Source organism: Staurois parvus, unplaced genomic scaffold, assembly GCF_062004578.1.
Source record: "Staurois parvus isolate SC_StPar_1 unplaced genomic scaffold, SC_StPar_1.0 ptg000415l, whole genome shotgun sequence".
Taxonomy (NCBI): domain Eukaryota; kingdom Metazoa; phylum Chordata; class Amphibia; order Anura; family Ranidae; genus Staurois; species Staurois parvus.
The window spans coordinates 5,450,626-5,475,398 of NW_028318211.1; the positions used below are offsets into that span (position 1 = coordinate 5,450,626).

Sequence of the window (24,773 nt, forward strand, 5' to 3'; positions counted from 1 at the left end):
ATGTCAGGTTCACATCAGTGTTTGCAGTTTCAGTGCGTTCCAGTTGCAGTAAAAAAAGTAGAATATGCAGCATTTTTTCTGTACATAACTGTACTGGAGCACAGTAAAATGCATCAAAAATGCACCGGAACACACCAAAACACATCACAAACGCACTGGAACGCACATGTCCTTATTTAAATTGGGGCCGGTTCCCACTATAGAAACTCAGTCCAGATGCGTTCCAAAAAAAAACTAAACAAATATAGCCACCACATTCAAGGATTAATAAATTGCAATGTATCACATTTTTGCTTTTCAGGTTTAGATTAGTGGTGCACTGAAATGAAAATTCTTAAACCGAAACTGGAACTGAAAATTCAGGATGCATTTGGCCAAAAACCAAAACTGAAACAGTTTAAAAAAATATATATTTTTTTTGTATATAATTGTATTGTATTTGACTTTTTAATTAATATCATGAATTTAAATGAATATTCATTTTTTTCAGCACCATTTCAGCCAATAGGCAGCTTTTACACCAAGCAGTTTTTGCAGCATTACATTCAATGTATGTCTTCACACAGGTCCACTGCGCTTCTCTCGCGGTGTTAAGAATTCTGCTTGCTGCATTTTTGGTGCATATTTGGAAAGTTAAAAAAACCGCATCAAAAACACACCTCACCACTGAGGCCTGGTTCACACCAATGCATTTTTTAGGGCTTTTTGCAGAAACCCCCTACAGTCCATGTAACATGATTTCCTATGGGGCATGTTCACATCTGTGGTTTATTTTGAGCTTCTGTGATTTTGGAAAGGGTTAGGGACTTTTTTAAATGCAAAACATTGTGTTTTTTGTTCAATAGACTACAATAGATGTAGTACATTTTTTGTGTGTTTTCAAGCATTTGCTGCATTTTTGATGCGTTTTGCATTTTTAAACTGCCTAGCTACAAGTTGGCCAAAAAAAAAACATTAAAAAATGCAAAACACACCAAAAAAAGTGTCAAAAATGTTCATGCAAAAATGCAAAATGCACTGCAAAACAGACAAAATGCAAACTGCATTGATGTGAACCAGGCCTGAAATGCATTGAAAACGCATCAAAATATGTACGTGTTGCATTACTGATACGTTTTGCATTTTTATTCTGCCCAGCAACAAGTTGGCCAAAAAAACAAAATAAAATTAAAAAACTTCACAAAACAAGCATGCAAAAATGCAAAATGCACTGTAAAAAAGCACCTCAAAATGAACAAATCGCAAACTGAGTTGTTGTGAACCAGGCCTGAAATGCATTTAAAATGCATCAAAAATGTACATGTGTTGCTATTTTGATGTGTTTAGCATTTTTAATCTGCTCAGCAACAAGTTGGCCAAAAAAAAAAATTAAGCAAAACACACAAAAAAATGCATCAATGCAAAAACGCACTGCAAAACAGACAAAAACGCACATGCGTTGTATTTTGATGAGTTTTTTTGAGTCAAGTGACCTATGAAAAATGCACCATAAACGTGGTAAAATCGCTGCAAAACCATGTGTTTTTGCAGCCATTATCGTCATCTTTTTTCCCATAACACTATTTTATTTATTTATTTCAGGTAGTTATATAGCGCCATCAATTTACGCAGCGCTTCACATATATATATATATATATATATATATATTGTACATTCACATCAGTCCCTGACCCTCAAGGGGTGTACAATCTAAGGTCCCTAACTCACATTCATACATACACATACTAGGGCCAATTTAGACAGGAGCCAATTAACCTTCCAGCATGTCTTTGGAGTGTGGGAGGAAACTGGAGTACCCAGAGGAAAACATGCAAACTTGCAAACTCCAGCCAGGTGGTGCCGTGGCTGGGATTCAAACCAACGACCCTAATACTGCCAGGCAGAAGTGCTAACCACTTAACCACTGTGCTGCCCTATTTTGAGTTTAAGTTCACTTTTTAAAGTTTAAGGGTGGGCCTTAACTCCAAGCAGCCACATATATGCAGCCCTATATAAACAACCTACCGTACTATCTTTTTATAAATTTTTTTATAAGTCAAAAATATATTTGGTCAAAATCATGGACCTTCTGACAACTTTGGTCTACAAGAGTCTGTAAAGAACATCTTGCACACTGTCACTGGAAGTCACATGTCAACCACAGCTGAGACTTCAAACCAAAGGATTAGTGAAATGGAGGTATACAGTAGAAGACCCTCATATTTCTCTGCTATATCAATATTATTATTATACAGTATTTATAAAGCGCCAGTGGTTCGCTCAGCGCTGATACCAATACCAATATCTCTTTAACAAAGAAAATGAGCTTGTGGGATAGATGAATAATACGTACATTATCAATTAGAGATACGCCCTGAGGTGGTTTTGAATGTGGGGAAGTTAACTAGCTGGGTTTTAGCTAGGTGAAGTTTTGGTTTCTTCTCAGACACCCATGAGAGATGGCTGAAACAAACACATTCAATAATTGCTTGAGCTCTAGCAAAACAATGTGAACCTACAACTAACACATACAACACAAACATAGGTATTCTGTACATACGGTGTAATCAACAAAGGCCATGGTGACGAGGCAGTAGAGTGAATGAAATATAAACATTGTAGTATGCAACCCAGCTGCTTAGCAAAGGAGATATGAATTTGCATTTTATTTGATGAGCATGCACTTTATGCTAGTGTATGTCAGTTTAACTGGGCATGTTAATACAAGAGACTAGGTACAGTATGTTACTATGTACATATGTATTCATCTGTGTCTTACTTCTGTGAGTACGGTAGGTATGGGTGCCCAATGTTTTACCATACATACCATTCCCATACCATACTTAAAAAATGGATTGCATTCAGAAAAAAAATTTCCAGTGTTGACCCAAAGCTTTTTTTTTTTTAATTTGCATAAATATATGCCTAGTGTAATGTGTTTAGAGCTTTCTCAGCTGCCACCTAAATGCTTTCCACTCTTCACTAATTCAATTTTGGTTTTCAACAGTTTTGCTGTGCATATAGCCATAGAAGAAAAAAAAATGTTACAGTCAAATACAAGTATGATTTTGGAAGTCATAATTTTGGGATTTCCTGAAATGACTGAACAACGCATATTATTATTTATGTTAATGTTTAATATCTATGTAATGGCTTTATCTGGCAACTTATTAATAATGATTGTAACAAACCTGGATGCTAGTTTACAAAACCCAATGTACTTTTTCTTAGGTTATCTGTCTGTGATTGATATAGGCTATATTTCTGCCACAGTGCCACTAATGTTAGTTATTTTGGTGTCACATCACAACCATTTGTCATTCAGTGCCTGCATTGTACAGTTGTATATGGTGGTCTTCTTGGAGGGGGCAGAGTGCTTTCTTTTGGCTATTATGGCTTATGATCGGTATGCAGCAATCTGTCGTCCATTACACTATAACTTCATCATGAAGAGAGGACTCTGTTACAAACTACTTTTGGGTGGAATCTTGTGCAGCCTATTGCACTCTATGCTCCATACCACCCTGATCATACGCCTGCCTTTCTGTGACAATGAAATTAACCATTTGTTCTGTGATATTCCACCCTTATTGAAGCTATCATGTGTTGATACCTATCTAAATGAGGTCATACTCTTTGGAGTGAGTGCAGTTTTTGTAGGACTTGGACCCCTTGTATTTATCCTTATATCTTATGTATACATAGTTCTTACTATTTTCAAAAATACATCCAATGTAGGGAGACGTAAAATGTTTTCAACCTGTGTAGCTCATCTTATTATTGTTAACATATTTTATGGAACTGGAAGTTTCACATATGTCCGTCCCAAATCCAGCTACTCATTGGAGCGTGACAAACTAGTTTCAGTTATCTATAATGTGACCACTCCTTTGCTGAACCCCATTGTCTACAGTCTTAGGAACAGTGAGGTCAAAAGGGCTCTAACAAACGGATGTAGAAAATATTTATTCACAAGGAGAGAGCATAAATAAAAGATGTTACTTTGTAAAGGAGGGATGATTTTCTGCATAAGTTTTTTCAGAGGAGGCAATCAAAGCAAAGTGACCCTTTTACAGCAACAAAGGAAAAGATGCAAGACATTGTGTACTCAGTATTTATAGTCCAATATCTCAAAACAGAGTCTAGGCAGCTCTCTTGTGCCAAGGGTCGCCAATAGACATGTGAGTTTCATTTTGGTTTATTTTTTGGCCGAAAATTTCATTTCGGAGACTTAGATGTATATGAATCTCTGAATGGACATAGTAAAAAATGTCAACAAATTAAAGAAAAAGTTATAATGAAATTAACAACTGCATTAATTTCATTCAGATGTCATGTGATGCGATAGTAGTTTGGACCCATGGGGAAATTAATTACATTTTAAATTCATTTGATAATTCAAATTCGGATAACAAATAGATCCAAATTTTATTCCATTCATTAATTGAGATGCACATGATGCCAGTTGATATTGCCAATCAGCTCATTCCATTTCCCTTGGTGGGTTGCACTAGCATCCAAAAAATATCAAATCCTTTCCATTCAAAAAAATATCAAATATATAGCAGTCTTCCAGAAAAGCTGCAAAATTTCCACCCTGACCAATGAATATACAGGTGAAACTCGAATAATTAGAATATCTTGCAAAAGTTCATTTAATTCAGTAATGCAACTTAAAAGGTGAAACTAATATATGAGATAGACTCATTACATGCAAAGCAAGATAGTTCAAGCCGTGATTTGTCATAATTGTGATAATTATGGCTTACAGCTCATGAAAACCCCAAATCCACAATCTCAAAAAATTAAAACAATGTGAAAAGGTGCAATATTCTAGGCTCAAAGTCTCCCACTCTAATCAGCTAATTAAGCCATAGCACCTGCAAAGGGTTCCTGAGCCTTTAAATGGTCTCTCAGTCTAGTTCAGTAGAAATCACAATCATGGGAAAGACTGCTGACCTGACAGTTGTGCAGAAAACCATCATTGACACCCTCCATAAGGAGGGAAAGCCTCAAAAGGTAACTGCAAAAGAAGTTGGATGTTCCCAAAGTGCTGTATCAAAGCACATTAATAGAAAGTTATGTGGAAGGGAAGAGTGTAGAAGAAAAAGGTGCACAAGCAGCAGGGATGACCGCAGCCTGGAGAGGATTGTCAGGAAAAGACCATTCAAAAGCGTTGGGGACTTTCAGAAGGAGTGGACTGAGGCTGGAGTCAGTGCATCAAGAGCCACCACACACAGACGGATCCTGGACATGGGCTTCAAATGTCTTGTCAAGCCGCTCCTGAACAACAAACAACGTCATAAGTGTCTTACCTGGGCTAAAGAAAAACAGACCTGGTCTGTTGCTCAGTGGTCCAAAGTCCTCTTTTCTGATGAGAGCAACTTTTGCATCTCATTTGGAAACCAAGGACCCAGAGTATGGAGGAAGAATGGAGAGGCACACACTGCAAGATGCTTGAAGTTCAGTGTGAAGTTTCCACAGTCTGTGTTGATTTGGGGAGCCATGTCACCTGCTGGTGTTGGTCCACTGTGCTTCATTAAGTCCAGGGTCAACGCAGCCATCTAGCAGGAGATTTTGGAGCACTTCATGCTTCCTTCCGCAGACAAGCTTTATGAGGATGCTGACTTCATTTTCCAGCAGGACTTGGCACCTGCCCACACTGCCAAAAGCACCAAAACCTGGTTCAATGACCGTGGGATTACTGTGCTTGATTGGCCAGCAAACTCACCTGACCTGAACCCCATAGAGAATCTATGGGGCATTGCCAAGAGAAAGATGAGAGACATGAGACCGAACAATGCAGAAGAGCTGAAGGTCGCTATTGAAGCATCCTGGTCTTCCATAACACCTCAGCAGTGCCACAGGCTGATAGCTTCCATGCCACACCGCATTGAGGCAGTAATAGCTGCAAAAAGGGCCCAAACCAAGTACAGAGTACATATGTATGCTTATACTTTTCAGAGGTCCAATATTGTTCTATGTACAATCCTTGTTTTATTGATTGTATGTAATATTCTAATTTTCTGAGATTGTGGATTTGGGGTTTTCATGAGCTGTAAGCCATAATCATCACAATTATGACAAATCACAGCTTGAACTATCTTTCTTTGCATGTAATGAGTGTATCTCATATATTAGCTTCACCTTGTAGCCTCCCTGGCGGTATTCCCGAGTGTAGCTCGGGGTAAAGTTTCAGTACCACAAGTGGTAACCCCGAGCTACACACGGACTTACCGCGCTGCTCCGCGATCCCTCGATCACTTACCTTGTCTTGCGCTCCTGCGATGTCCCTCCTGCAGTGTCCCCTGTAATGTCCTCCGACGAATGCCGGCATCTGTCATCTGGGTTCCGTCCCCGGCGAGCGTCGGCATGTATGGGGGACAGAACGGTGGGAAATTTGAAAATGACAAAAAGTGACATTCACTAAAATCACTAAAATCACATAGTAAAACATTACTGTATCAAAGCATTTCACATACATTTTGTCCCTAGTGCTTTGTCCTGTGCCCTGCCTGCATTTTTACTGTTCTTTCTGCCTGGAAACCGAGAAACGTCCATGGCATCCAAAGAGCGTCCCTTTAGGTCAAAAGCGGTTTTAGACCAGCTAGAGAACAGCGATAGTAAATTAGAACCACTTGCAGAACTGAGTGCTAATGATTCGTGGGGAAATTCCTCATCAGACACTGAAAACGATTTTGCGACTTTGCTCAGTGACATGCGAACATGGCGCTATATTTCAAATTTCAATGTTTTTGGTTTGATTATATTATTGAATTAAATTTATTGTTATTATATTATTATTTTTTATGATTATTTATTATATTATAATTTATGATTTCGTGTTTCAAATTTTATCATACCCGGGATGTTTACTAGACTCTTGTTCGGACAGATTTCAGTGAGTTATTCCTAAAAATTACAGGCCTGCAATTAAAAAAATACATATTTCCATGCAAAAAAAGTACCGCTTTGAGCACAGAAATATGGACATAATCAGACCGCTAGGGAGGTTAAGTTGCATTACTGAAATAAATGAACTTTTGCATGATACTCAAATTTTTCAAGTTTCACCTGTATATGCTCATACAAGTACAAATGTAAATTCCTACTAGAGAGATAAATATAAAATACTATATATATATATTAAATTATTATAAATTCCTTCCACCATAGATACATTTTCTTTACTCTTAAGATCTAAAAGAGTTTCACAGCCATAAATAAGTGAAAAAAGTAAAGTGATATTAAAGGTTCCTTTTTTTTTTTGTAAAGTAACAAACATGTCTATACTTACCTGCTGTGTGCAGTGGTTTTCCGAATTCCTCCTCTTTTTGGGTCCCCTGCAAGCACTCCTGTCTCCTCTTTTCTGCTGGGTGCCCCCATAGCAAGTAGCTTGCTATGGAGGCACCTGCTGCTCTATGTGTCCATTCACACACGAAGCCGTGGCTTGGCCCTACCCCCTCTCTCTCCTCACTGGCTGACTAGCTGTGATTGACAGCAGTGGGAGCCAATGGCTCCCACTTGCTGTCTCAGCCAATAAAGGAGGCAGAGACCTGAGACTGCCGAGGCTGACATGCACATCCTTGGATCTTGATGAGGCTCAGGTAAGTATTGAGGGGGCTGGGGGCACTACTGTACACAGAAGGGTATTTACCTTCATGCATAGAATGCATGAAGGTAAAAAACCTTGAGCCTTTACAACTGCTTTAAAAGTAGATGAGGAAATACATTTCTAATTTGTCAGTTCATCATAAAACTAAATACAAACTATAATCCTTATTCAAACCGTAAGGATATATTATATGAATAAAACAGCTGGACCGGATGGCATACACCCACGAGTCCTTAAAGAATTGAGCTCTGTCATTTCAAAGCCATTGTTTCTCATTTTTAGGGACTCTTTAATGACTGGCATAGTACCACTGGATTAGCGTATGGCCAATGCAGTGCCTATATTTAAAAAGGGATCAAAATCTTTACCAAGTAATTATAGACCTGTTAGTTTAACTTCTATAGTTGGGGAGATATTGGAGAATTTAATAAAAGACCACATAGATGAGTTCTTGCTGGTAAAAAATATTGTAAGCAACAGACAGCATGGATTCATGAAAGACAGAAGTTGTCAGACAAATCTGATTTCTTTTTATGAGGAGGTGAGCAAAACCTTGGACAGAGGGGTGGTGGTGGACGTGGTATACTTGGATTTTGCAAAAAAAAGCATTTGACACAGTTCCCCACACATGGCTGATGTGTAAAGTAAAGTCTATGGGCTTGGAAAAATCTGTATGTAAATGGATAGAAAACTGGCTAAAAGATCGTATTCAGAGAGTAGTGGTTAATGATTCATACTCTGAATGGTCTGGGGTCATCAGTGGTATACCCCAAGGTTCAGTGTTGGGACCCTTACTTTTTAATATATTTATAAACAATATAGGGTATAGGATTAAAAATCCCATTTCAGTCTTTGCAGATGACACCAAGCTGTGCAGTGGAATAACGTCCTTACAGGATGTCTCCAATTTACAAGCCGACCTCAATGCACTGTTTAATTGGGCAACTATGTGGCAAATGAGGTTTAATGTTGATAAATGTAAGGTTATGCACTTGGGGGCTAAGAATATGCATGCATCATACATACTAGGGGGGGTACAATTGGGGGAATCAATGGTGGAGAAGGATCTGGGAGTTCTGGTAGATCACAAGCTTAATAATGGCATGCAATGCCAAGCTGCGGTTTCTAAAGTGAGCAAAATCCTCTCTTGTATTAAAAGAGGTATAGACTCCAGAGAGAGATATCATATTACCCCTGTACAAATCATTAGTAAGACCTCATCTGGAATATGCAGTTCAGTTTTGGGCACCAATTCACAAAAAGAACATTGGGGAACTGGAGAAAGTACAGAGAAGGGCAACCAAACTGATAAGAGGCATGGAGGAGCTCAGCTATGAGGAAAGATTAGAGGAACTGAATTTATTCTCTCTTGAGAAGAGGAGATTAAGGGGGGATATGATGAACATGTATAAATACATCAGTGGTTCATATAGTGAACTTGGTGTAGAGCTATTCACCCTGAGGTCATCACAGAGGACAAGGGGGCACACTTTACGTCTGGAGGAAAAGAGATTTAATCTCCAAATATGGAAAGGTTTCTTCATGGTGCCCAGATGTTGATGCCCCAACTGGATGATCTGCAAGTGAGAGAGGAGAAGCCACCTACAGTGTGTGCGGAGCTACTAGAGCTGATTGGGTGCTTCAGCTTAACCAATTGCTGTCCGCCTGCTGTTTATAAACGGCAGGATCGTGGCACTCCAGGGGCGGGTTGCCATTCATAAACGGCACCCACATTTTCTAGCTGTGCGCGCTTCCTGGGAGCGTGCAGCACCACGATCCGGGGCCTGCTGTGCCCTGCGGACACAGTGGAACACCGATCGTCGGACGGGACCTCTATGCGAGGTCCCGATCATGTGATCACTCGTTGGCCAATCAGCGATCACATGCAAAGTAGTAAGCAAGATGTCACTTGTGACATCATTGCTTACTATGTGTGAAATCTGTGAATGATCACAGAGGTCACATGGTATAAGGCTATTCACAACAGCCTTGTACCATGTGACAAGCTGTGACCAATCACAGCTCACACAGTAATTCTCAATGGCTGCAAGAATGCAGCTAGAGAAGAGAAATGATTGCTTTTACAGCCTTTATGGATGTAAAAGCAATCAGTGTAAAAAAAAAAAATCTTCATCACCCCCCACAAGTAGTACAGTGTCACCATGGTGACACTGTACTGCTAGAGTGACAGTATGTAGAAAAAAAACCCATAAATAATAATATTAAAATATTAAAAAAAATTAAAAAAATGTTTTAAAAATTATAATTTTTGGTTGTAAACTAATTTGGGTTATTATTTTTTTTACTAAAAAGATAACGGAATAAATTTTGGCCAAGATTTATGATGAAATGCTATTTATTTGCAAAATTTTATAAGAAAAACACTTTTTTTCAACATTTTTGGACATTTCATTTACATAGCAAAAAAAATAAAAATCCCAGTGGTGAATAAATACCACCAAAATAAAGCTTTATCTGTCTCAAAAAAATGCTGAAAAATTCATATGGGTACAGTGTTGCATGATTGCGCAATTGTCATTTAAAGTGTGATAGTGCTGAAAGCTGAAAATTGGCCTGGACAGGAAGGGGGTGAAAGTGTCCGGACTTGAAGTGGTTAATACGGCAACAAAAGTAAGATATGTGGAAGATGGTGGTGCTTCTGGGGGGGGGGGGAGATGAGGACAATGGAAGAGGGGTCCTGTGCAGAGGTCAGAACTCAAGAGGGGCGAAAGTGAGATGTTGATGGGGAATACAGAGGTAAGCAGCTGTGGAAGATGGCTGAACACTACACTCTGTATGTAGTGCATCCCTGAACCCTACACTCTGTGTGTAGTGCACCCATGAATTCTACACTCTATGTGTAGTGCACCCCTGAACTCTGTGCCCTGTGTGTAGTGCACCTCTGAACTCTGCACTCTGTACGTAGTGTATCTTTAAAGCTGCACTTTGTGCATAGCACACCCCTGAACTTTGCACTCTGTGTGTAGCGCACCCTTGAATGCTGCAATCTGTATGTAGTGCATTCCTGAACTCTGAATTCTGTGTGTAATGCACCCCTGAAATCTGCACTCTGAATATAATGCAATCCTGATATTTAATGCCCCTTTTAAGACCCTCCCACTGTTAGGGAAATTTGGCCACACCTACTATTTCATACTGCTTGGTGGGCGTGCGTGTGGTGGGTTGTTTTGGAGGGAACATGGTTGAGTTCCTGCACCTATTCGCTGAGAAAAAAAGCCATATATACACATACACAGTATATACTGTGGTGTGAAAAAGGATTTTGAATACTACGCAAAGGCAGCCCGAGTAAATACAAAATGCAGTTTTGACATGTTGATTTCCTTTTATAAGGAAGAAAGCTGTCCAAACCTGCCTGGCCTTGTGTGAAAAAATAATTGCCACCTTACTAAATAATTAATGAACTATGATTAACCAAATTTTTTTGGAAAGCTGAGGTAAATTTCATGTAACACACCCAGGCCTGATTACTGCCAGAGCTGTTGAATCAAGAAATAACTTCAATAGAAGCTGCCTGACAAAGTGAAGCATGCTAAAGGATCTCAAAAAGCAACATATCATGCCATGATCTAAAGAAATTCAAGAACAGATTAGAAACAAAATAATTGACATGTATCAGTCTGGAAAGGGTTACAAAGCCATTTCAAAGGCTTTGGAACTACTGTGAACCACAGTGAGAGCCATTGTCCACAAATGGAGAAAACTTGGAACAGTTGTGAACCTTCCCAAGAGTGTGCATAAAATGCCATTATTAAAAAAGTCCCAAATTAGTGAAACAAGTACATGTGCTTGTGCTCAACTTTATTGCAGTGTCTTGATTCATCAGTCATCTCAAAGTGTTCCACTGTGCTCAACAAGGTGCCCCACATGGACTAGAACTCACCCTTAGCCAATGACCATCTATCTATAGAGTTATCTATAATGCTTTAGGGACAATCCCCAATGAGCCAGTTGTCTCCAGATCTCCACAAGTTTGGGAAAAACATGTCACCACAAAAAAAGCAAGTTCCTGAAGACGATCTTTGATCGAAACGCGTCGAGGTCTCGTGACGCAACTTCCACCAATGTCACATTCACCCTGTGGAATGCACGCCACTCCGAGGAGCGTCTAGCACAGTGGCTTCCATGTAGTAGGAGTAACAAGGCTGAGTACACCAGGTGCCAGGCCTAAGCACTTTATTTGTAAGTGAGATTTTAATACATATACCCCCAATAAAATTACTATGGAAGATCCTCTTTCTTTGATTTTTTTGTGGTGACATTTTTATCTCAAACTTGAGATCTGGAGACAACAGATTCATTGGGGATTGTCCCTAAAGCGTTATAGGCCACTCTAGAGATAGATGATTGATGAATCAAGACACTGCAATTAATTTGAGCACAAGCACATGCACTTGTTTCCCTAATTTGGAACTTTTATATTAATGGCACTTTATGCTGCATATATATGCACATGACTATATTGATGCGCAGTCTGTTTGGTTTTTAGTTTGTATGTATTGTGGCACGCAACACAATTACAGGACTGCTGCAAGAGTTCATTTTGTTTTTGCATACTTATTATTGCACGTCCAATAGCACATGAGCACTTTTATTAATACTTCCAAGGAGTGGCCAGTCTATCAAATTTACTCCAAGAGCACAATGACAACTCATCCAGGAGGTCATAAAGAAACCCAGAACAACATCTAAAGAACTACAGGCCTCACTTGCCTCAGTTAAGGTCAGTGTTCATGATAAGAAAGAGACTGGGCAAAAAAGGCATCCATGGGAGAGCTCCAAGGCAAAAGACACTGCTGACCAAGAAGAACACAAAGACTCATTTCACATTTGCCAAAAAACTAAAAAGACTTTTTTAGGCAAATATTCTGTGGAGTAATGAGACAAAAATTTAACTTTTTGGAAGGTGTGATTCCATTACATCTGGTGTAAAACTAACACAGCACTTCATAAAAAGAACATCATACCAACAGTCAAATGTGGTGGTGGTGGTAGTGTGATGGTCTGGAGCTTCAGGACCTGGATGACTTGTCATAATTGATGGAACTATGAGTTCTGCATTCTACCAGAAAATCCTGAAGGAGAATGTCCGGTCATCAGTTCGTGACCTCGTGAGGCTCAAGTGCACTTGGGTTAAGCAGCAGGACAATGATCTGTAATACCCCAGAGAGTCCACCTCTAAATGGCTCAAAACAAAATAAAATGAAGGTTTTGCAGTGGCCTAGTCAAAGTCCAAACTTAAATCCAATTGAGATGCTGCGGCACGACCTTAAGCAGGATGTTTGAAAAGGATGCTTGAAAATGCTCGAATGTGGCTGAATTAAAACAATTCTGCAAAGGAGAGTGAGCCAAAATTTCTCCACAGCGATGAAAAGATTCATTGTCAGTTATCACAAATGCTTGATTGCAGTTGTTGCCACCAAGGATGGCACAACCAGTTATTAGGTTTAGGGGACAATTACTTTTTCACATAGGGCCGGGCAGGTTTGTACAGCTTTTCTCCCAATACTGCATTTTGTATTTACTTGGGTATTTTGTGTAATATTAAAATTTGTTTAAGGATCTGAATAATTTAAGTGGGAAAAATATGGGAAAAATCAGGAAATAGGCAAATACTTTTTCTCAGCACTGAAATTATATATATACTGTATATAGTTATTTATATACATTTACTGTGTATGGTATACATACTGTAGTAAGTATTGGGACGCCTGCCTTTATACATACATGAACTTTAATGGCATCCTAGTCTTAGTCCATAGGGTTCAATATTGAGGTGGCCCACCCTTTGCAGCTATAACAGCTTCATGTCTTCTGGGAAGGCTTACGAGTGTATCTATGGAAATAAGGTTTAGGAGTGTATCTATGGAAATGTTTGACCATTCTTCCAGAAGTGCATTTGTGAGGTCAGGCACTTATGTCGTACGGGAAGGCCTGGCTATCCCAAAGGTGTTCTATTGGATTGAGGTCAGGACTCTATGCAAGCCAGCCAAGTTCCTTCACCCCAAACTCGCTCATCTCGCACTGGTGTGCTGTCATGTTGAAAAAGGAAGGGGCCACACCCAAACTGTTCCCACAAAGTTGGGAACATGAAATTGTCCAAAATGTCTTGGCATGCTGACACCTTAAGATTTCCCTTCACTGGAACTAAGGGGCCAAGCCCAGCCCCTGAAAAACAACTCGACACCATAATTCCCCCTCCACTAAACTTTACACTTGGAACAATGCAGTCAGGAAAGTACCGTTTTCCTGACAACGGCCAAACCCAGACACGTACATCAGATTGCCAGACAGAGAAGTGTGATTCGTCACTCCAGAGAGCATGTCTCAGCTTCTCTAGAGTCCAGTTATGACATGCTTTACACTACTGCATCCAACGCTTTGCATTGCACTTGGTGATGTAAGGCTTGGATGCAGCTGCTCGGCCATGGAAACCCATTTCATGAAGCTTCCTATGCACTGTTGAGCTAATCTAAAGGTCACATGAAGTTTGGAGGTCTTTAGCTATTGATTCTGCAGACAGTTGGTGTGACGTACCTAATTGGAGACTTGTGACACTAGCCCTGACCCCGATATGCAGAGCTGGTATGGTAGATCGCCAGGCGTGCACCAGAGCAAGGCAGGAAGCTGGGATGGGAGACAGGAGCAATGTCATAGGAATATCCGGGGTCATCAATGGGCGGACAACGAGTTACCAAATCATAAACAAGCCAAATCAGGAGCAGAGCTGAGGTCAGGAACGAGTATCAAGCAGGAGAGGAATCAAGAGTCAGGTCAGGAACAAGCCGGGTCAGCAACAAGGGAATCACACAGGAACAAGCTGGACATGTGGAACAGCTGAAGACCAGTCAGCGCTCAGCACAGGCCAAGGCACCCTTTAAATAGTCCGTCTGGCGCCAATCTTCACTGTGCAAGTGCACGTGTGCGTGCGTGTGTGAGATTGTGCATTTCTGTGCACATGCGCACCTCCGGGCACTCTTCTCTAGATATTTCCGTGTGCATGCACATTTCTATTCACCAGCATTTTCACGGGAATTCCCTTATAGTTGGCGACTTCTGAGCACTGTGCTCTTCAACATGCGCTGACCTTGATCTGTCATTTTACATGGCCTACCACTTCGTGGCTGAGTTGCTGTTGTTCCCAGTTGCTTCCACTTTGTTATAATACCACTAACAGTTGACCGTGGAATATTTAGTAGCAAGGAAATTGCACTGATGGACTTATTGCACAGGTGGCAACCTATCATGGTACCACGCTTGAATTCACAGAGCTCCTGAGAGCGACCCATTCTTTCACAAATGTTTGTAGAAACAGTCTGCATGTCTAGGTGCTTGATTGTATACACCTGTGACCATGGAGGTGATTGGAACTCAGGTGTTCTAATCACCTCCATGGCCACAGGGTATCCAATCATTTGGAGGGGTGTTCCAATACTTATGGCAATATAGTGTATGTGTGTGATATATCTGTGCTGAAATCCCAATAGCTTTTACATGTGTATAATCCATCAGGTGTTAAAGGGCTGTGTCCACATGTTAAAACAAAAAATTCTGAATGAACCCTCTGCAGACTGTTATATACCATTTCTAGCAAACTTTCCAAAAAACAGGGATTTTTAGCTCACACATAATGCATAACATGTTTAAACTGGCCAGCTGCTTCAGAGTAATCCCTCTATGGCCAGTCCCTATTCTGCTCTAGAACATGCAAATACTCTAGTGAATATAGTGCCAGTATTGACCAGATAGACACAAGTTGTGGGAGAGCTACAAGGTTCAGTTGTGGCCACTGACCTGCAATGCAATAGAAGTGAGATATACCTGTGCACAAACCTTACTTCTAGTGCATTGCAGGTCAGTGGCCAGACCTGAACCTTGTAGCCTTCCTACAAACTGTGTCTATCTGCCCTATATTGGCACTATATGCACTGGAGTTTTTTTTATTTTGCAGAGTAGAGTAGGAACTGGCCATAGAGGGATTACTATGACACAAGTGGCCAGTTTAAGCATATATATATATATATATATATATATATATATATATATATATATATATATAAAGTACAGCTGCTGCACTGCCAATTACTTCTAATAAGAAATGGCTGAGTCATCTAAAGGGGATTTTATTGCTTAAAGTAACAAATTTTACATTGTATCAATGTTAAATTGGTCCACAGTGCCTGCCAGTAATTCAGTGACCTCTCTGGGTTCCCTGTAGAATAATCTGCTGATATTAAGAACTGTTATTTCCAATACCATACATTTGTAGGCACGCCAGGGATGCTAAAGTAATAATTATATTGCTTATGATAAACACCTGTAGCTTTCCTTTTAATTACAGGGGTGACATAACCCAGCTAGTTAAAATAGGTAAGTGAGCAACATTTTAGACACCTCTGTGCCATACAGAACTGAAGGCCACCCTTGGCACTCTGCAGATGATTATTCTTTGGAGTCTACTCTGCAGACAACATACTAACTCAGCTCAGGGTAAGGCAGTGGTATGTTTGTATGCACAACACTTATCCCCAACCCTGGAAGATAAAGAATTATAGGTGATATGATCCATACACTAGAATCATATAGGATGTTTGATGCTTTCAGTATACTATTACAGTATGCACAAAAAAAGATGGCCATTATCATCCAAGGGCAATTGTTTAGGAATGTATTTAATTCCATTAAGGTCTTTTTAGGAAAAACAGCATTATTTTTTATTGGCTAACCACATTAAATAACACAGGCAGCAAAAACTGACACAACAACATGACAGCACACTTCTCTATGTTGATCCGTTTTAGTGCCATCGTCTCAAAGCTGCTATTTTTCAGTGTAGGCTTTGTTGGGATCCAGCACTATGGCACCCGAAGCTAGACAAAATGAATATATTGCAGAATGGGTTAGTTAAAATATAAGTGAACCCTTGCCTTGTAAAACAACCCATTCAGTTTAAAATAGTCACGAAAGGCAAAACATTTATGCATATATATATATATATACTATATAAAACATTATACCTTTTTCTATAAGTGATAACATGATCTCTGTTCCCAGTTGGGATAGAGAGGTGGGGTGGAGAAAAAAAAAGTCACTGATCTTCCCAGTGAATGGCTGTGCGGGGGGGGGGGGGGTGTCAGGACAAGTCTCACCATTGGAGGACAAGCAGGCTGTTATCCCAGCACAGCCAGAAAACTGACCACACTGAAAAGGATGTACTCTTATGCCTAGCGTGGTCAATTTGAAATAGGAAAGCAGAGAGACTGGCAGGATCATTAAGTATTTCATACAAAAGAAGAAATACAAAAAGAACAGAATACTTAGTACAACAGGCACATATGATATGAACATGAAATGTTGGGGTAATCTTAGATTGCATTCACATCTCGGCATTTCATTGGGTTGTGTATATGTCTGTTTCTGGCATATTTGGTAAGATTTCCAGCAAAGCCAACCTTCTTTAAGGCCAGGTGGTTCATCCAGTCTGCCCTTTTTATCGTTTTTGTTTGAGGATAGATGTATGTTAATTTCAAGTAAGGTCATTTGTAGTAACTGATTTACTAGGGAAATATGCTGTTCACTTTGCAAAGGAATTTTCCCTGAGCTTAGTGAATGGGGTGAAGTTTCACTTTGCAAAGAATACCCAATCACATGCAAGTAAAATATTAAAAACTGCATTTCTGCTTGCACATGGACTGGATGATGGAAGTCAGTCGAGCTTCACTTCATTCACTATTCTCTGGGGCAAATTCCTTTGCAAAGTGCACCTTCTCATGCAGTGAACTGTCTATTTGCCTTTAGTAAATCATTCCCTTTATGTCTGATAGAAGTGTGCTCCAAGCATCCACTGCTCTTTCGCTCAAATAATACTTTTTAATGTGCATTTATCTCCAGCCAGTTTGAAGTCATCTCCCTTGTAAGTAATATTTTTCATTAGTACTATGGATCAAGCACATTAATGGTAGTAAATAGACTTCCTAAGTGCCATAAATTTGCTGTAGAAAGGAAATTCCAGTATTGTAGAAAATAACAATCTTCTAAAGGATATTTATATACATTGCAAGGATTTCATTTCATTTTATTGCTTCTGTTCAAAGGCTACTAAGCACATCCATTTCAATGCACTTGCTCCAACATGAGAGGCAGGTTCTGTCTTTGTTATAATGACATTTTCAGTTTGCTATTTTATTATGCAGTAAGTAAACCTTAGGGCAGGGGTGGCAAATTAGCAGCCCTTCAGCTGTTGTGAAACTACAAATCCCATCATGCCTTTGGGAGTCATGCTTGTAACTGTCAATCTTGCAATGCCTCATGGGACTTGTAGTTTGGCAACAGCTGGAGGGCCGCCAAGTCTGACACCTGTGCCTTAGGGCATTCCAAGCATGCAGCATTTTATGCAATCTGTTGCATGGCATTTAACATCTATGTAGACTTCAGAAAGGTAACAAGCCAATTTACAGAAATAGAAAATGTGAAGTTTGTAATATGCCATCTACAAATCGATTACTGTTACCATGGTTACAATAAAGAGAAATGTAATGTGTACAGTCTTGTGACTAATTGCGTAGCTATGTCTGCCAGTAGCAGATATGGGGGGGGGGGGGACTATTACTGTTTCCAACAGCCCTAGCTGACTTAATGGAATTGCACTTAATCTAAAATATATTCTATTTGATATTGTTGTGTCTTTGCCACTCATTTCCCTATTACTTGGTTGATATGCAGCCAAACACTCTCCAAAAATTAACACAGTTTATAAATGTTTGAACTATTTATTTAAGTTAAAGAGTGGATGACACCAGCACTTGTAAAATGTAAAGTATCTGTTCTTATGCAATATATACTACCTGTTATTGACTTACACTGATACTACCAATGAGGTCAGAATACTGAATCTAACACTACAACATCCTACTCTTTATCTTGTAGTGGCCTGTTTGTTGCTTTCATCAGCTGGGTTTACTCCCTGAGTGCATGCGTGGAACGACATGACATTATCTTACTGCCACGGCACAGTTAACAAGTTCTATGGACTGTGGGTTTGCTATACACTGCTATTGGCATATGTAATACTTTCCCTCGCAGCAGCAAAATACCAAACTAAGTCTATTTTATCCAGAAATAAAGGCATCTATCAAAGCAAGGAAGTTTTGCCATTCTTTGCAAGACCTGGATACCAAAGTATCTTTGCAACCAAATATAATGCATCCGATATTGTTTACATAAAGTAAGTCTATAAAACATTTTTATTCTGTCTACACCAAAGACACTTTCATTATTATTTGTAATGTAATATTTGGTGCATCAAATAATTTGATTCCTTAGTGTTTTCTGGACTATTGTAGTAAATAATGATACTGTATAAAATACATTTTATGGCCAACAGTCATTGCTGGAATATGGTTAAGTCTTCATGCACACTTGACGTTTTTACAGCGGCTGTTCTTGACTTTTGACATTTTTTTCTACAGCTAGTAAACTCCCCAGCATGTTATCCTAGGTGCCCATGCACACATAGACTGTAATCAACGTTTTTTGGCTTTTGATTTTTTTTCTACAGCCAGTAAACTCCCCAGCATGTTATCCTATGTGTCCATACACATACGCTGGAAAAAAACCCAAGAACTAGTGGGTTTCTAGAGGAGTTTTTTAGCTGTAGAAACACTCTAATGCTGAAAAACATGGCAAAATACCGTAAATCATGGAAAACCAGCGTTTTTGGACTTTTTGTGACTAAACAAAAATTTGGGGGGGTACAAAAAAATCCTACAAAACGCAAACGCGAAAAAACATGGCAAAACGCCGTTAAACACTAATACAAAAGTGCTAAAAAAAGCTGAAGAACTCACATTTTTAACATGAATTTACACAGCTAATGTTACCAGCGTTATTAAAACGCCCAGTGTGCATGGAGCCTTATCTTTTGTTCAGAAACAGCAAAAGGTATAATATATTATATGTGTAACAGAAAAATAAAGAGATCAACATGGTGGCTGTGGGGTTGGCACTTTTGATTTGTAACACTGTTCTCAGATTAAATTAAAACTTACTAGTAGTTTGTAAAAAAAAATGAACCTATAATGTGTATGCGTGCATGTGAGAGGGATGAGTGACTGTACCCAGGTTCGATTTGCAGGAGGTTTGTCCAACCTATGAAATCCATGAAACTTAGCAGTGAACCCTACTGAAGTCCAGGGCTACTGTTAGAAATCATGGGGTCCCATACAGCCAAACTGACAGGACCCCCACCTAAAAAAAAAGGAACACAGTTTACAATGCCTCAGTTATGAATGAACACAGTGAGTGATAGGTACCAATCATTAACTGTGTTCATTCAGGGCAGGGAGGGCTGCTAAATATGACATATTTTACCAGACCCTTCCTCTACTCTCCATCCTCAAGGATCCTATTGTGTGCTTGCAGCTGCCGGTGAGAAGAAGAGAAGGAAAGCTGGCAGCACTGCAGGGGTGGGGGCACACAGGGGGGCCTGGGCAGCAGGGGGAAATGTATGATGTACAGGGAGGGTGATGGGTGCATCAGGGGGGCAATTACTGGAACCGATCCCCTGTATGGCTCTCTCTGCTGCAGCTGAAAGCCAGTAGGAGCCGCTTGGCTCCTCCTCTCCAAGCTCCGCCTCCTCGCAGGTGATTGGCCGCCTGTGTGCCTTTCGTGAGCTACAGTTCTGGCGTCTAATCACCGTTGAGGCAGCGGAGCTTGCAGAGGGAGGTACAAGCTGCCATAGGCTGTCCAGTGATCCTGAGGGTGTGGCCAGATGACAGGGGTGGCATGTCATCCCGCCCTCACAGCGCGTCCAGGGAAATAAAGACACCGGACCTGCGGACCCTCCTCCAGCAGCGTCTCATGGACTGGATTGTCATGGGACTGGGACACGGAGCCAGGTAAGACACAGCAGCCCACTGCCCGCCCCTGTACTAAGTGTCCCTTCCGTCGGAAGGGGGGGGCGGCGGCACCCCTAAAAAGTGCTGCCCTAGGCAAATGCCTTGTTTGCCTTGTGGCAAATACACCCCTGACTATGGTAAAACTGTTTCAAGACTCTGCTGTGTACCAACACCCCAAATATAGCCCCAGAACAAACAAAAATACAAATGGACCTTTCAAAGTACTTCATAGGCCCAAATACATCTTAATATTATTGTTTCAAATTATTTAAAAGTTCCAAGTGCAAGCATATGCCAGTGATTAAATCTCTATATATTTATATATACAAGCGTGTCATAGCTCAATGCAAGATTTATAGGAGGGTAAAAGGGGCAACTGCCCCCGGCCCCCTGACAGACAATATAAAAAAAGTATATAAAATAATAATACAAAATTATATAAAATATATTCTGAAAAAAAATTACTTTTTCTTAATAAATGTATCTTGGGAAGTAATGTTTTGCCTGCCATCAACTGTAAACATTTTAGAGGATTTATAGCTTTGGGGCTATATCTGGCCCTATATTACTAGAACATTATGTTACTAAATTATCTGTTATGGGTAATTACTGCAAGACTTATATGTTCTGCTTTATTATTAGATACATATTTAAGTTTTATTGTAATTATACAATAGGAATTACTAACAAACACTGAAAAATATCACACATGCCTTGTTTAGCTCCTTTATGTAATTACAGGTCATGGTGTTTCTATAAGGTTTTATTGTATTTCACACTTGGAAGAAGTGATCTACTACTAGTCATTGATGTCCAAGCATTTCTGAGGTCACAAGTATCATTTGCAGTACAGAATCTCTTACCACATGACATTCTGAAAGCTCTGTTTGGAGAATTGCTCAAGTCAGAGGCAGCTGGACTAAGATATGAACATTGTCATTTAAGTTTGCTTCCAGAGCATCTGATTACAAACTCGGACGGTATACTTGCAATTGTGATTTTAATTTACACATACAAGCAGGTGGGTAATTAGGAAGGTCTATTAAATTTAATGCACATCAATTCTGTTAAAATAATTATGTGTTACGTTAGTATGAAATGTTACAAAAATGTTATGTCACGAACTATGGTCAGGGCTGCATTTACACCTTGTTTTGTGATTACTAAATATTAAGAATGATTAAAAAAACAGCTATTGTCTACTAAGCAGGCAAATGGTGTAAGACGAAAAATGGCAAACACTGTGATGGAAATTTGGTTCTTAGCATTTACTTTTAGAAATTTCAAACTGCAAAAACAAAATACATGTATCCAGTGGTCTCCATCCAGTGACAAATCTACTGGATGAACAAAAAACATTTTTATTGGTCAATACATGTCAACACATAGCAAATATGTGAACTAGCAGCTTTAAAATTAATGGCACACCTCTGCACATGTGCAAATGTTAAAACTCATAGGTGTGTGGACCCTTAAAGCTAAAGCTTTAATCTTCAACCACATCACAGATGCCCACTATTAAACTTTGCAATGAATACCCATGCAAGAAAATTTAAAAAAAACAGCATTTTTGTTTGCACATGGTTAGATGATAAAATTAATCAGTGCTTCACCTCATTCAGCTCTTTAAGCTGTGGGGAGCAAACAGGCTGCAGGTCAATCCCTGTGTATCTATTGCATTAGGATATGGGAGATTACAGACATTTGCTGGGAGATGCCTTAGGCAGCCCATACCAGTGGGTCAAAGGAAAGAAAATGCCTTGATTCCCCCATCCACACTTTTGAGGTGGCTGGGGGAATCCCCCCCACTGTGGTATTGTATTCTGACAGTGGGGAGCCTTCTATTCCAGCAGAATACATTGGCCAGTATTGCTGGCTATATCTAATGGCACTGATTGTTTGGGAAAAACTTGACTGATTGTTAGGGAAAAACCTGACAGGCGGGTTGTACACAAACCAGTCGATAGATTGACTTGTGTACAGCCTGCTTGCCCATATATGGATCGAAATGCATCTAGTTCCTGCTTAACTGGCTGAATTAAAAAAAATGGAAAATAAGATTCTTTTGCCAACAATAGTTACAAAATTGCATCACAAAGCAGCTGCCTCTGTTTTTGTGTTTTAACCAGAATGTGCAAAATGTATTTTTAATCTCAAGTCTACTTGGTCTCTAATCTTAATGGCTCCAACAATTATCTAACAGGTATTTCCAACTGCCAGAGAAGTACAGCTACGAAAATGGAGAATTGAAAAGGCAGACAGAACTGAAAACACAATGCTGCCCTCATTTGTTATCCTCTCACTTAGTGCCTTAGGAATTAGCACTGTGACTGGATTTTTCACCAATTCATTTATTATTGTAGCCCATGGAATGGACAGGGCAAAAGGTAGGAACATTAACCCAAGAGAACTGATCCTTTTTACCCTAGGCCTTTTCAATATTGCCTATCAGTGTAGCATGGCAGCTAATGACTCTGTTCTCTACCTATGGAGTGATGTGTACTTCTCTGACAACGTTTATACCATCTTCTCCATCCTTCTGCTTTTCACAATCTTCTCCAGCTTCTGGTTTACCTTCTGTCTCTGTGGCTTCTACTATGTGATGCTTGTTACATTTGAACTAACATTCTTTATGCGTCTGAAGCAAAGCATCTCTGATGTGGTCCCCTGGATGCTGTTCTCCTCTGTACTGTTGTCACTCATCATCAGTGTCCCAGTTGCTTGGAATATCAAGAAAGATGAATATTTAGTTCAAATAGATGGTAATCTGACTGACAACTCAACAGTGCAATATGGCATACCACAAATGAGTCTTCAGTACTTGCTGGTCACCAGTATTATAGGTTGCTGTATACCTCTTATCCTGGTGGCTTTAGCCAATATCTTGATAATCAAGTCGCTCTGTGTCCATGCAAAACACCTCGGTAAGAACGCTGGAGGCATGAGTGTGCAGAGTGTTGAAGCCAGCATATCTGCAGCGCGCACTGTCACCTCTCTTCTAATTCTTTACATTAGTTTTTACATTTCTCAGATATTGCTGATCATGGCCATTTTTGATGTTGACAGTATTTGGTTTTCTGTCTGTTTGGTGGTTATCTATGCTTATTCCCCAGTACAATCAATCATTTTGATTCTTGGAAGTCCAAAACTTAAAAGTGCATTTGTAAAGTTTTTGGGCTCAAGGAAAAGGAAATTGCCTCCAACTGGGGACATACAGGTAATAGGCTGACAGGGCTGTCATAATGTCTTCTGAGAATTGGTCTTTCCATTGGAATGTGAAATCCATACTGCATAGAGGGAAATGTGCTGTCTTTCTGCTTACACCCTCGTGGACTGTCAGTGAACATCAGTCCTACATACCTCCACTCAATCAAGGATGTTAAGATTATCTTCAAGAGGGCAGCATTGTGTCTCAGTGGTTAGCACTTCTACCTAGTAGCACTAGGGTTTGAATCCCAACCACAGCACTACCTGAACAGAGTTTGTATGTTTGCCCTGTGCCTGTGTGGATTTCCTCTTGGTACTCTGGTTTCTTCCCACACTCCAAAGACATGCTGGTAGGTTAACTGGCTCCTGTCTAAATTGGCCCTAGTATGTGCATGTATGAATGTGGACCTTAAGCTGGCCATACATGGATTGAAATTGGGCCAGTTCAGCAAGGACTGGCCAAGATTCCATCCATGTATGGGCAGGCTTGATTACTGCCAGCAGTTATAACTACTAGCAGTAATCAATGTGTTCTGCCAGCAGGGAAGGCTTCCTGCGCTCCCCCCCCCCCCACTTTCCCAGGCAGAACACAATAGTGCTGTGGGAGGCATTTCCCCATCAGCACAGTCAGCAACCAAGTGATTTTCTTTCCTTTCACCCAATTTTGGTTGTAAGCTCCTTGAAAGCAAGGACTGTAGTGAATGTATAATATATATGTAAAGCGCTGCGTAAATTGGCAGCACTATATATTGTAAATACCTGTAAAAAAAATAAATAAAAAGACAATTTTGGTGTTTAGTGTGTTGGGATAAACCTCATTAATCTCCTATATGATGCTTTGTGCAAATACCAAATATTCATGTCAGGACAATAGTTAATTGTATGTAAATGACTTTGTAAACTTTACAAATTACTTTGTAAATTACTATTCAGAATGTAAACTCTGTAGGCTCCTGTACAGATACAGAATAAGAACTGTGTATACACAATGTTAGAATGAATAAAACAAATTTTTTTCTTGTTGAATATTTTTATTGACATTTGAGAAATAAGTG

The 24,773-nt window shown here is 39.8% G+C and overlaps 2 protein-coding genes across 2 annotated transcripts; both read left to right on the plus strand.

Annotated features, from left to right (window-relative positions):
• The first annotated feature begins 3,041 nt into the window (after positions 1-3,041).
• LOC149454909 (olfactory receptor 5V1-like) lies at positions 3,042-3,971 on the plus strand. Its single transcript, XM_089687001.1, has one exon. It carries the CDS (start codon positions 3,042-3,044, stop codon positions 3,969-3,971), a length of 930 nt encoding a protein of 309 aa, XP_089543127.1.
• Positions 3,972-4,428: 457 nt separating this feature from the next.
• Positions 4,429-24,738, plus strand: LOC149454910 (taste receptor type 2 member 40-like). Its single transcript, XM_089687002.1, has 2 exons — positions 4,429-4,479; positions 22,715-24,738. The coding sequence occupies exons 1-2, from the start codon at positions 4,429-4,431 to the stop codon at positions 23,738-23,740; spliced, it is 1,077 nt and encodes a 358-aa protein (XP_089543128.1). The 3' UTR covers positions 23,741-24,738.
• The last annotated feature ends 35 nt before the right edge of the window (positions 24,739-24,773 follow it).